Here is an 11,619-nt window from a genome sequence, read left to right on the forward strand (position 1 = left end):
TAGTCACCCAGATCAGGGCAGGCATGCTGTGTGTCAGGGAGAAGGACAAAAATGGAGGGCAAGGAGCAGTCCATATACATAGACTCCATTAGGAAGGAGGCATCGGGTGGATCTATCTTGCTTTACTGCAAACAGGCTCAAATTTGGGAGCCTCTGCTCAGCTTTTTGTCCATGGCTCATTTTTTCAGCATTTGCTCTCCATGGGGTATGTTTGCAGCTGTAGAGAGAGGACCTTGGCACCACAGGGACCGTCCCACCTCTTAGAAGGAGCTAGGTATGAGGGAGAGACTGGAAACCCCCTAATAATTCCTCAGCCAGAGTAATCTGGACTCAGGGAAAGCCACCTCCTCCTCCTCTTCCCATCTCCAAGTCTTCAATAAACTTCAGAGCTCTGAGCAGACAAGGTGCCCAGAACCTCAGCTCTCTCACTCAGCTGTAAGGTGGACAAACCCAGGGCCAAGTCCCACCCCCACCGGAGGCCAGCACCCTGCAGGAACTGAGGCAAGAGCAGGACATCAGCCCACCTAAGACCCTGCAAGGGCAGAAGAAGGGCCCAGCTGTCAGCACGGTTCAGAGACCCCATTCTCTGCAGGAACATCCTGGCCAATAAGAGGAAAATGGGCAGCATTGTCTCCTTGCCCAAAGCACTTGTATCCCCCAGGCACCCTAGGGAGCTCCATAAGCTTTTTCAGACTTGAGGAGAGAAAGGGTGGGGAGGGTAGAGTCCAGTCAGGGGGACGATGCCCCAAGGAATGGTGGGAGCATAAAGGGGGAAGGGTGAGCTGTAGTCAGCCTCAAAACCAACAGGCAAGGTAGGCTGGCCTAAGTTGGGGACTCAGATGGGTGAGGCTGGGTCCCCAAGGACCCCAAGGTGACCAAGGTCTGGGGCACAACATGCTAAACCCAAGTGTGTGCACTGGTCCCAGGGGATTCCGGGGGGCACCCGGCAGCCATAGGAGAAGGGGGGTTAGAGGACCAACGGAGGATTCCCACACTGTCATCACAAAGACAGGACCCGAAAAGTAATAAACTTCTGTACACATCTGTTCCATATTATAAATACACATTATATACAAAATAATGTTATAAAATGTAGAAAGGTCAGTGCTTCTGATTCTTAAATTATCGAAATACTAGACTTCAAAATAAACTACAAAAAACAAACAAAATAAAAACTCATATTATTGATTTCTGAGGGTCAGCTTCCAAGGTGGTCTGGGGGCAGTAGTGGGCATGGGTAGAGCCCGGGCTTGAGGCCATAGAGGTGGGCTTGAGGGAAGAAAGGGACCACGTGGCAGCGGCCCCCGTTTCTTCCTCATTAGAATTTCCAACATAATTTCCCTGAGCTCCCCAGTCAGGCCTGGCGCCCCTGGCTGGCAGAAGCGGCAGGTCCTCCACCTGCCTGCACACAGGAGCCCAGAAGCACCCAGTGCCAGAGGCTGGGGAGGCCCGGTAAGGCTTACCAACCTTTTTGCCCTGCGGGCCTGGGCCAGGGAGAGAGGCCCACATGCAGTCGTTGGAGACACGGGGCAAAAGCGCTCCTCTCCCTTCGGGCGCTCCTCTCTCCTGCACAGCAGCTCCTGCCAAGAGCTTGCGCCGACAGCGTTGTGGCCCACACGGGGCCCTGACCTGGTTGGCTCCCTCACTTCTCTCTGATTTCGGCCCAGCTGTCGCCAGGGAGCCTGGGCCAAAGGCACTTTCAGAAACACAGACACCAGTGGAGGCCACAGCAGCTCCAAGCCCCAAGGGCCCACTGCTACTCCCTCTGGAAAAGGAGCTCTCTGAAGGCCACTGCTGCCAGGGCAGCTCCAAGTGGCACCTCTCTTCTGTTCCCCTGGCTGGCACAGCTGCCAATCTGATGCCAGACAGACACCCAAAGGTGTGGAAGGGCATTGCATTTCTTGGCAAGTTCACAGTCTGTCCAGTTCATGCCGTTCCCTCCTCCTCCCGAGAGCAGCACGGTGCATATTAAAAATGTCCCATCCAGGTTGCAATGTAAACAATGCAGAAGGAAGGTCCAGCCGCTTGGCCGAAGCTGGGATGTCCTGGTTAGGCTCCTACCTTATACCTGGGGAGTGTGTGGAGAGCGGAGAAGTGGGTTACCCTGGGTGAAAGCACTCCCTCTGTGGCTGCCCTGATGGTCTCCCTGGGAGAAGCCAATGGGGCAGGCAGGGGTGGGAAGACAGGGCAGCCTTTGCTGGTCTCGGCCCCCAACACCAGCATATATTTGGGAGCTGGTGCTCTGTGAGGTGGGCCAATGGAGGAAGCCAGTGGGAAGGGGCAGGGGAGACCCAAGACAACCACCATCACCCAACAGCAGCTGGGAAGCAGAGCCTGGGAGCTGGCCAGGTGCCACGTCGGCCCAGCAGCACTAACCCAGCAGGAAGAGGCCAGGCTAGGCTCACCACCACGGCTCTTGTTTCACACCCTCTGTGGTGACAAGGCCAGCAGGGACCCCAGAGTCACTGAACCTGGACTGCCAAGGAGAGGTTCTGGCCCTACCTTTCCCGAGCAACCCCTCAAGACCCCGCCACTGCGTTGGGAGTAACCAGGCCATTTTCCCAGCCCCAGAACGCTGGAGGGGACAAGCTGGAAGGGAAGATGAGCCCAGCACTCACCTCCGTAGCAATGACACATTCGTTCCTCTCTTCTGATATCAAACACACAGACTGGTACATGGAGTCCCTGGGGGAGCATATCGCTGATATCCGACACTCTGGCTTTTCACTGAGGGAACACAAGACCAGTGGGGTAGGTGAGAGCGGGGTAGAGGACAGGGCGGGAAGGGGGGCGGGAACCCAGACTCCCCCAGCCAAGGGCACTTGCAGAGGAGGCTCTGGGGGAAGACACAGGGATTGGGAGGGCAGTTAGGAATAGGCCCCTAAGAGAGCCACAGGACCCCCAACTTTTCCAAAAGGGCCTTGGACCTGGAAAAAGCCAGCATTACTAAAAAAACTAGTAGAGGCAAATCACACTGTGGAAAGATGAAAGTCACAAGAGTCACGTTGTGGACACTTGACATTTGTGAATGAATGGATGAATGAATTGGGGGAACAAAGACCCCCTGGCAGTTACAAACCCCCTCTTTGCTTAAAAGCAGTTAAGGGCCTCGTGCCAGCCTCTTGCTTGTCCTTGGAGGAACCCAGAAAGAACCACACAGGGGCCCATGGCCAGGCCCTGGGGCTCAAGGTCACACTCACCTGTGTAACCGCAGTGGCGCCTTCTCCCCTAAGCTCTTGTCACTGTGGGGGTACTTCCCCGGAATGGTCCCCCGGCCCAGGAGGCCTGGGGCCAGATTGTAGTCCAGTGTATGGTTCTGCTGCTTGCCACAGTTGGACTTGTCGAGGCCACAGTCCACTTCCAGCTCCTTCTTCTGGTTTGTGTTCTTGAGCTGGGCGGCGGGGATCAGGTTGTCCTTCTGGAAGTCTGACAAGTTGTTCATGGCCTCCCTGCTGTCATCGTCTGGCCGCCGAAGCCGCAGCTGCCGCACAGCCACAGCCACCATGCCCAGCAGCACCAGCACCACCACCAGCCCCACACCCAGAGAGACAGCTACCCAGGGGAAGCTGGGAGGCAAGTCCACAGGGATCTCGCAGCGGCTGCCCAGGAAGCCATAGGGGCAATTGCAGATGAAGCTGTCCAGGGAGAGGCCAGTGTAGCAGGTGGCTCCGTTGAAGCAGGGCCCTGAGGCGCAGGCATCGCTGGGTGTTCGCACCTCGCAGCGCTGTCCTGAGAAGCCGGGAGGGCAGGTGCACAAGAGCCCATTCTCCAGGTCATGGCAAGTGCCTCCATGAGCGCAAGGGCTGCGAGCACAGCTGCTGATGGGGAGTTCACAGCGGGCGCCCGTGAAGCCTGGACGGCAGCGGCACAAGCTGTTGGGGCCTCGGTTCAGGCACTGGCCTCCTGTGGGGACATGGAGCACAAGTCAGCAATAGCCTGGGGCCCCCAGTGCAGGCAGGGGAGTGCCCCATTCCAGGAGCAAGTCCCTGTCCTTCTGCCCCCACGTGCACAGGTGGCGTTTACAAAGCCCACTGCACTGAGCTGTGCTCTCTACCTTGGTGAGCTCAGGTGTAAAAACAACTAGCATCTTACAAAGCTTCCAAGGAGAATCCAACAGATGGGCTTGGGTTTGAACCTCTGCTCTGCCTCTCTCTGGCTGGGCATCTAGCACCTGTGGCTTTATCTGATCTGTAAGCCTCAGTTTCCTCATTTGTTAAGCTGGAGTATGGTACCATCTCCTCGCAGGATTGCTCTGAGGGTGAAGGAGGATAACGTATACAGCAGGAGCACATGCTTGGTATACAATAAGTGCCCAAATACATGCAGTTATTATTGTTTCATTTAATTGTCACAACACCACGAAATACCAACGGCAGGTGTTATCTTTTCCTGTTCAGTGATGTAGAAACTGTGGTTCCAGGGAGTTAGGTAAGCAGTCAGAAAGCAGACTTCCTGTTTGCTTTCTTCTCCCAGCCCTTCCAGCCTCTGTCCAGCTCCTAAGGCTTCTCTCCACCTGGCCTGCCTCCTGGGGTGGTACCAGGAGGCCAAACAGGCAAAGGATATCAACATGCTTTGTGCCCCAAAAGGTGCTTGACATTCTACATGCCTTGTGCCACGCTTGGCTCCCCATGGCTGCGGGACAAGATGAGGCCTTCAGGAGCAGGGTGCTGACAGTCTCCCTTGAGAAGGGACACAGAGCCTCCAACATCCCTCTCTCTAGTCCAGGACTCGGCCAGGTCAGGGCTCTGACATTGAAATAGGAATGGAAGCCAAGCAGTGTACACTGCAGGCCCCTCACCTAACACCCGTTGCCAACCTGCTCCTCTTCCAGAGCCCTTCCGCTGGCCAAGCAAGCTCTTTGCCTCCTGAGTAGATGGGGACCGATCTCAGCCTGTGAGTGACAGACAGGTCTCTACCTCTTCTCCTGACCCTCCCTCACCAGAAGGCTCTCTCGCTCCCAGGGCTGCTCCACCAGGTTAGCAAGGGAGCAGGACATACCATTGGCACACGGGTTGATGGTGCACCTGTCCACTTTCTTCTCGCAGTTGGAGCCAGTGAAGTTAGGGGGGCATTCGCAGGCATAGCTGGACCCCTGGTTGCGCTCCTGGCAGGACCCCCCATTGAAGCAGGGGGAGTCGGTGCAGCTCAAGGTGCTGCGTTCACAGTGCAAGCCATAGTATCCCGGGGGACACTGGCAGAGGTAGCCGTCCTTTTGGTCCTGCAGAAAGGCCATAAAGGGAGCCAAACTCAGACGCTGAGGGGCAGGGACGGGTGGCTGCCCACAACGCCTGCCCATGGCTGCACGTCCACTGGCTGCCTCACCTTACAGCTGCCTCCATTGCGACAGGGGTTGCTGTCACACTCGCTGAGCTCCAGCTCACAGTCCACACCAGTATAGCCTGGGCGACAGGTGCAGGTATAGCTCCGCTGCCCGCTGTTGGAGCATGTCGCCCCATTCTTGCATGGGGAGTGGTGGGTGCAGTAGTTGAGGTCTGTGGAGACAGGAACCAGCTAACTGAGCGGGGCAGAGAATGTTCCCCGCTAAGGCTCCCCACGGTGCCAGTTCACCCATGTTTGGCCCAAAGAGGTTTCAACCCCACTTCCCCGCTCCCACAATGAAATGTATGTGGAGGCACTGTGAACCACTCCTGACCAGGAGGCAATCAGTCAAGGGTGGAAGAAACCACACAATTCAACAACCGCCTGCCAAGTCAACTCACAAATGCCGCCAGCCAGGGAATGATAAAAGTAAGGACTACTGATGAACGGACGAGGAGCGGGGAGGGCAAGGCCCCCAAGCTAGCCGAGGATGAAGTCAGAAAAGGCTGCATGGAGGAGGGGCATCTGAGATAACCTAGTGGGAGGGGTGCCATTTCAACAGGTGGAAACGGTAGAGAAGGCACTCTGGGCAGAGGAACACCCGAGGAAGTGACCAGGCATTTTCTAAAGATGGAGTTAACACGGGTATTTTGAAATAGGACAGAGAACTGCCCCATAGGGTTTCCAAAGGAGCAGCTGCTGGATTTGAATTGCTGACCTTTTGGTTAGCAGCCAAACTCTTTACCACTGAGCCACCAGGGCTCCATTTTGAAATATAGGTATTTGTTTTCTTATTTGGGAAGGACAGCGAGGGAGAAGCAGACAGAGCAAATACAGGGACTGTGAGAGCTGTGTTTGCATATGATGAGTATGACTGTGTTACCTGGAGCAAATGTGGAGGAGAGGAAGGCGGATGGGCGGCGGGAACCAGGTGCCCTTGTGGAGGGGGAGGTAAAGAGACACACACGTGCACACACACACACACACACAAATGCAGAAGCCAAACCCCAAGCCCCTGTTAACTCCAAGCAAGCTCCAGGCAAGTTCTTTCTACCCTGGCAAGCCTCTGCCCACCCTACCCAGGAACATTCTACCTACCCAGAGAAAAGGCTCCCTCCCCACAGTAGGGCTCTCCACCCTCCACAGCCAGAGAGTGACCAGCCCCCCCCACCCACACACACACCAGGAAGAGCCAGTATGGGCTCAGGCAGCCACCTGGCCAGTGCTACTACTGAGCAGTCACAGGGGAGGCCCGCAGCAAGAAGGTGGTTAGATGTCACTCGCCGAGAGGCCCAGCTCACCTATAGCCTCGGGGCAGCCAGTGAGCACACCCCATCAGACAGCTGTTTAGGGGAGGGCTGCTCAAACAGCCCCAGCAGGTAAGCAAACACTTAGGGGGTTAATAGGTAACTACAAGGTAGCACAAGTTAGAAAGAGGAGTGGAGCCTGGCATCCTCTCTCTTTGGCCTTGCTGGAATTTATGAGTGCAGCCTCCAGGCTGCCAAACTGTCACCCTCCTGGCTCCTTCAGCCACCCTCACGCCCCAGCACCTGGAGAAGAAGGACCCACAATCTCATTCTAGGCTAGTTGGAAAGACTTAAAAGCCCCAAGATCCCTGAAGGAACATGGGAGAGCCAAGTCAACAGTCACCAAGTAAGAAGGGTCCAGAGATAACTGTGACTCCCACCCTGGCACCCCATCTCCTCTGCCCCCTCTGCAGTCCTCTTTGCCCTGACTCACCTTGATCACAGAACAGACCTCCCCAGCCCTCATCACAGGTACATTGCCAGGGGGTGCTGCAGGTGCCATGGCGACAGCCATTGTGGGGGATACATTCATTGCATAGGCGGCCCTGCCAGCCTGGGCGGCAGCTGAGAGACAAATGGGAGGCTAAGGGTGAGGTGAGAGGCCTGGCCAGAGGAGGGCTCCCCCCTCCACCACATCTGAGCTCCTACTCACAGGCACTCTGCTGGCTTGATGCAGTAGCCGTTCTGCTCATTACAGCCAGAAAGACAGATAGCTACAGAAAGAAAATAGGGTTGGGTGAGGTGAGATGCCAAGGACTCTGAAGCCCTGCTTTCCCTCTCCTGGCCCTGGGGGTGTCCCCAGCTCTCTCTGGGGCTCCTTTCCACTTTTGGCCTACCACAGGAGCCATGGGTGACTTAAGGGGAAATGGTGGCATGGAAGAGGACAATCAAGGCTGGATGAAATGCAGTCACGGGGGCCCTTGGGGCCTTTGGCATAATTAGGAGGAGCACCGGGAAGAGAGGAGATCTGAATCCTAAGCCCACCCTAAGCATACCCAGGCATCCCTGAGGCCCAGCTAGTGGGCAGCCCAGCCCTGCCCTCTGAGGGAGCAGGCTGTGGCCCAGAAGATGGCACCTGTTTCTCAGATGACACCCCCCCAGCCACCATGCAGAAGGGAGCTTAGCCACTTACGCTGGTCACAGTACTTCCCAGTCCAGCCAGGCAAGCAGGACAGGCTGCCATCTGGCTGGCACACGTAGTGGCCGAAGTGGTCATTTCGCTTCTTGCACAGGCGCGAGCAGTTGTCCCCATAGTAGTTGTCACTGCAGATGACCCGGTAAGAATACCGCAGTCTCGTCAGGGAGCGGCTCTGCTCATCTAGCAGCCAGTTCTCGCCCACAGCTAGGGACCCCTGGATGGTGATCCTGCTGATGAGTGCATCTGCTGGCAAGGCCTCTGAGGGGACAGAGAGCCAGGTCAGGGAAGTATAGCCGGTCCTCAAGGGTGCCAGTGATCACTGGCCAGTGCCCCTCTTGGCTGGGCTGATGGTGATCACTGGCCAAATCAGAACAGTTATCCAGATGACCCCTCCTGCTGCCAAGGGCCAGGCCAGAGGAACCCACTGCTTAGCTGCCCTCTGTGCGTGTGTGTGTGTGTGTGAGGACCTGATACCATTCAAACAAGGGACAATAGAAGGATGTTAAGACATCCCAGTGCTATGGAGAATGATAGGGAGGGGAAAGAGAAAAGAGATCAAAATGGAAAAAAATAATAAAAGAGAGAGAAGAAAAAAAGAAGGCTCCCCAGGCTGCGGAGGACCCTGGGAGCAGGGGGTCTTTTGGTGCCCACCCCAGGGCTCTGCCCCCAGAGGTGGGTAATGGTATTCTTTTTCCTTTTCAAAGTGAGAATTGTTGTGCTGCTCAAATATCCTGTTCCTCTGTGTCAGAACAACATCCCAAAGCCATTATTCCCTTTCCAAAGGAGCGGAATTCGCGAAAGGTGTAAAATACAGGAAGGGGCCCGTCAGTGGCGCTGGCAGCTTCGGCCTTTCTCACCGCCGTGCTCCCTGCGTTCCCACGCCAAAAATAACCCGCAGGAAACGCAATTGTGCTCAAGTCCAGGCAGCGGACGGAATCCGAGCGTCCAGCGCGGGGCGCAGCTCCCGGCCGAGCTAAGCGTCCTACCCTCCACCCCCAGCCCCGCACTTCCCCCGCCTCTAACAGGTTAACTCTTTCGGCGCTGCGCCTTGTCGCCCCCCTGTGGCGGCGGCGCGAGCTACTCACCTGGGCGCAGGTCGTTTCCCAGCGCGTGCCAAGCTTCGATGATGAGTGAGAAGGTGCCCTGGGAAGCGAAGGGGGGCGGGGGAGATAGCGAGATGAGCAGGGGGGAGGGATGGGGGCTGCCCTGCAGCAGCCGGTTTAATTAACCTAATTGCAGGATACAGTTACTGCGTCCGGGTCCACATAACTGGTCTGCGCGCAGTACAGCGCGCGCGCGGGGAAGGCAAGAGTAGAACTCGAGGCATATGAGGGTGGAGGGGAGTGCACCTGAGAGCCATTCGGTGGGGGGGGGGGAAGAGGGCGCTGGGGCGATAGGTGATGAAAATCGTGTCTCAAGAGCTGGGAGAAGGGAGGGTGTAAAACTGGGACGAGGGAGACTACAATCAGAGCCTTCTCGGGGATGGGGCCCAAGGGAGTCGTAAAAAAAAGGTCAGGAGACAGTGCGCCCCTGGGGTTTTGGGGGGATCTGGGGGGTTGGTCCAAGGGCGCCCTCTCCTCTAGGCTTTCGTGACCTCTCAGTGGGCCCAGGCCATGCTCACCGGCCAGGTGAAATTGAAGGGCAGTTGGAGAGGATTGTGGCCTCCGCCTCTACTGTCGTCCCCGACCGCGAAGGAGTTGGTGCCCAACACCGGTGTGGAGACGCTGCCGAAGGTGCAGGCCCCGGGAGAGACGACCGCCTGAAAATGCTTAAGGCAGACGTGGAAGAAGGTCCGGCAGCGGGGCTCGCACGACCGCCCGCTGGCTAGGACACCGTGCTCGTTGGCGAACTCCTGCAGCTGCAGCTGGAAGACGCCGGAGCCAGCCGCGCGCTATTGCACAGGGACGGAGGGGAAAGAGAGAGGGGAGGGTCAGCTCGGCGGGTGCCCGGGGCTCAGGCTCTGGGCGCGGTGGGAGGGGGCGCGGGACGTTACCTGCTGCCAAAGTGCCACCAGCAGCAGTAGAATCCAGCCAGAGGCGCTCCGGGTCGCGCCAGCCATCCCCCTGGGGCGTCGCTCTCTCCACTTGCGGGCCTTGAAACCGGCTCTGCTCCGGACGCCGCTTTCGCTAGCTTTTCCCTGAAAAGCCCAGCTCTGCCTGGACGCTGCTCCTCCTTGAGCTCCGCTCCAGCTGCCGCGGTAAGTAATCCAGGTAAGGGCGGCTGGATGGCGGTCGCGCTAAGGACGTGTCCTCCGTCTAATCCTGGGGCTGCAAGCGGGCTAGTGCCCCGGCTACACTGCACCGAGGTGGCTTGAGCTGCGGCTCTTGGTTTCGTGCTCCCGGCCTGCGCGCAGCGCCGCTTCTGAAACCTGCGCGCTCGGGAGCCTTCCTTATATATATTGGCTCCACTCCTCTCCGCCTGTCACTCAGACTCATGGTCACTCTCTCCTCCCCTCCGGGCCTCTAGCTGCTACAGCCCAGCGCCGCCCGGAGGGGGCCTCCGCCCCCGCCGTCCCCCAACCCGCCAGCCAGTCGGGCACAGGTCCCGCCCCTCGGTGCCGCTCCCACCTCCTGGGCCCCCCGGGCCATGCGCGTGCCGAGACTACCAGTCCTCCGTGACTATAGGGTTGCTGGCCGAGACCCTGGCCCTGGCGGGGGGCTAATGCGAGAGCCTGAGATGGAGAGGAAGGAGAGCGGGGGTTCCCGGATGGTCATGGGGGCGGAGACACTGGGTAGTCCCCGAAGGCGGTGTGTCCGTATCGGGCGCTAGTTACCTGAAGCCCTCGCTCAGGTGAAAAGAACTTAAGCCTGGAAAGCGAAGCAGCTCCAAAGAACTCCGATCTCCTTCGTGTCCCTCCCGGAGCTTCGGGAGTTCACGCCTCGGAGGCCTGCAACCTGTGAGTGCCCACACACCACGCATCCTCGGCACAGCAGGGAAGCCCGCGGGCGCCTTAACCTTTCCGTGGCCACTCCCGGCAAGGCGAGGGTCCAAGCTTCTAGACTCGGGGGCTGCCTCCCTACACCTGGAGGGCGTCTCCCTCCCTAGCTTCGGGGGCGTGCCCAACGCGTGCCTTCTTCCTTCTGCCGCAGCCTAGGCTAGGCGCGTGCCAGCCCCCAGGCGCGTGGCCCCCAAGTGGGGGAGGGGCGCGTCCTCAGCTGTATGGTAATGAAGTGCTGGCCCCGCCTCCAGCTCCTCCCCTCACCTGGGTCCCACTTCAGTTCCAGCGCCTAGCATCTCCCCTCACCCCAGCAACCCCAAGCACTCCCCCCACCCCCGCGTCCTGTCGCTCCGATGGGGCAAGGAGGCTCCAGAGTTGGCTCAGGCCACTGCAGGGTCAAGGTGAGAGGCTGAGGTCTGGCAGGCCCGGGTCCTCTCCTCCTTGGGAGGGATGTGGGGTGGAACTGGAAGAGCACGGACTTGAGTTTCAGGCGGCTTCACCCGTCTCGCCCGCGCGGCTCCCCTAGGCGGCCCCACTCCTCCGAGCCGCTGCAGCGCAGCTGCTTTCCCGGAACCGGCGCGATCCCCCGGAGGACACAGACTGGGGAGGGCCGGTTTCTCCCAGGCTCAGGGGTGCCGTGGAGCTCTCTCTCTGCGACGCTGAGGGCGGCGGGGGCCCTATAGCTTCAGCTGTCAGCCCGCCCGAGCGGTGATTGCTGTCGTCGGGAGATAAGATCGGCGCGGGGGGAGCAGGGACGCGGCGCGGGCCGGGCGGAGGCTATGGGGCGGGGTGGCGCTGCGCTGAGCCCAACAGCTGCCTATGCCGAGCACGGTCTGATTTTTTTTTCCTGGCGGGGGGGTTGGAGGATTGGGGAAAAAGGATGAGAAACAAGAGGTTGGAAGCGTGGGTTGGGGGAG

At 58.6% G+C, this 11,619-nt stretch overlaps 1 protein-coding gene across 1 annotated transcript; it reads right to left on the reverse strand.

Annotated features, from left to right (window-relative positions):
- Positions 1-1,031: 1,031 nt before the first annotated feature.
- Positions 1,032-10,299, reverse strand: DLL4 (delta like canonical Notch ligand 4). The gene is made up of 11 exons (XM_049898828.1): positions 9,758-10,299; positions 9,386-9,655; positions 8,850-8,907; positions 7,759-8,022; positions 7,279-7,339; positions 7,060-7,190; positions 5,323-5,492; positions 4,999-5,218; positions 3,201-3,903; positions 2,619-2,727; positions 1,032-2,068 (listed from the first exon to the last, which is right to left on the reverse strand). The coding sequence occupies exons 1-11, from the start codon at positions 9,821-9,823 to the stop codon at positions 2,063-2,065; spliced, it is 2,058 nt and encodes a 685-aa protein (XP_049754785.1). The 5' UTR covers positions 9,824-10,299; the 3' UTR covers positions 1,032-2,062.
- Between the last annotated feature and the right edge of the window lie 1,320 nt (positions 10,300-11,619).

Source organism: Elephas maximus, chromosome 10 (genome assembly GCF_024166365.1).
Source record: "Elephas maximus indicus isolate mEleMax1 chromosome 10, mEleMax1 primary haplotype, whole genome shotgun sequence".
NCBI classification, from domain to species: domain Eukaryota; kingdom Metazoa; phylum Chordata; class Mammalia; order Proboscidea; family Elephantidae; genus Elephas; species Elephas maximus.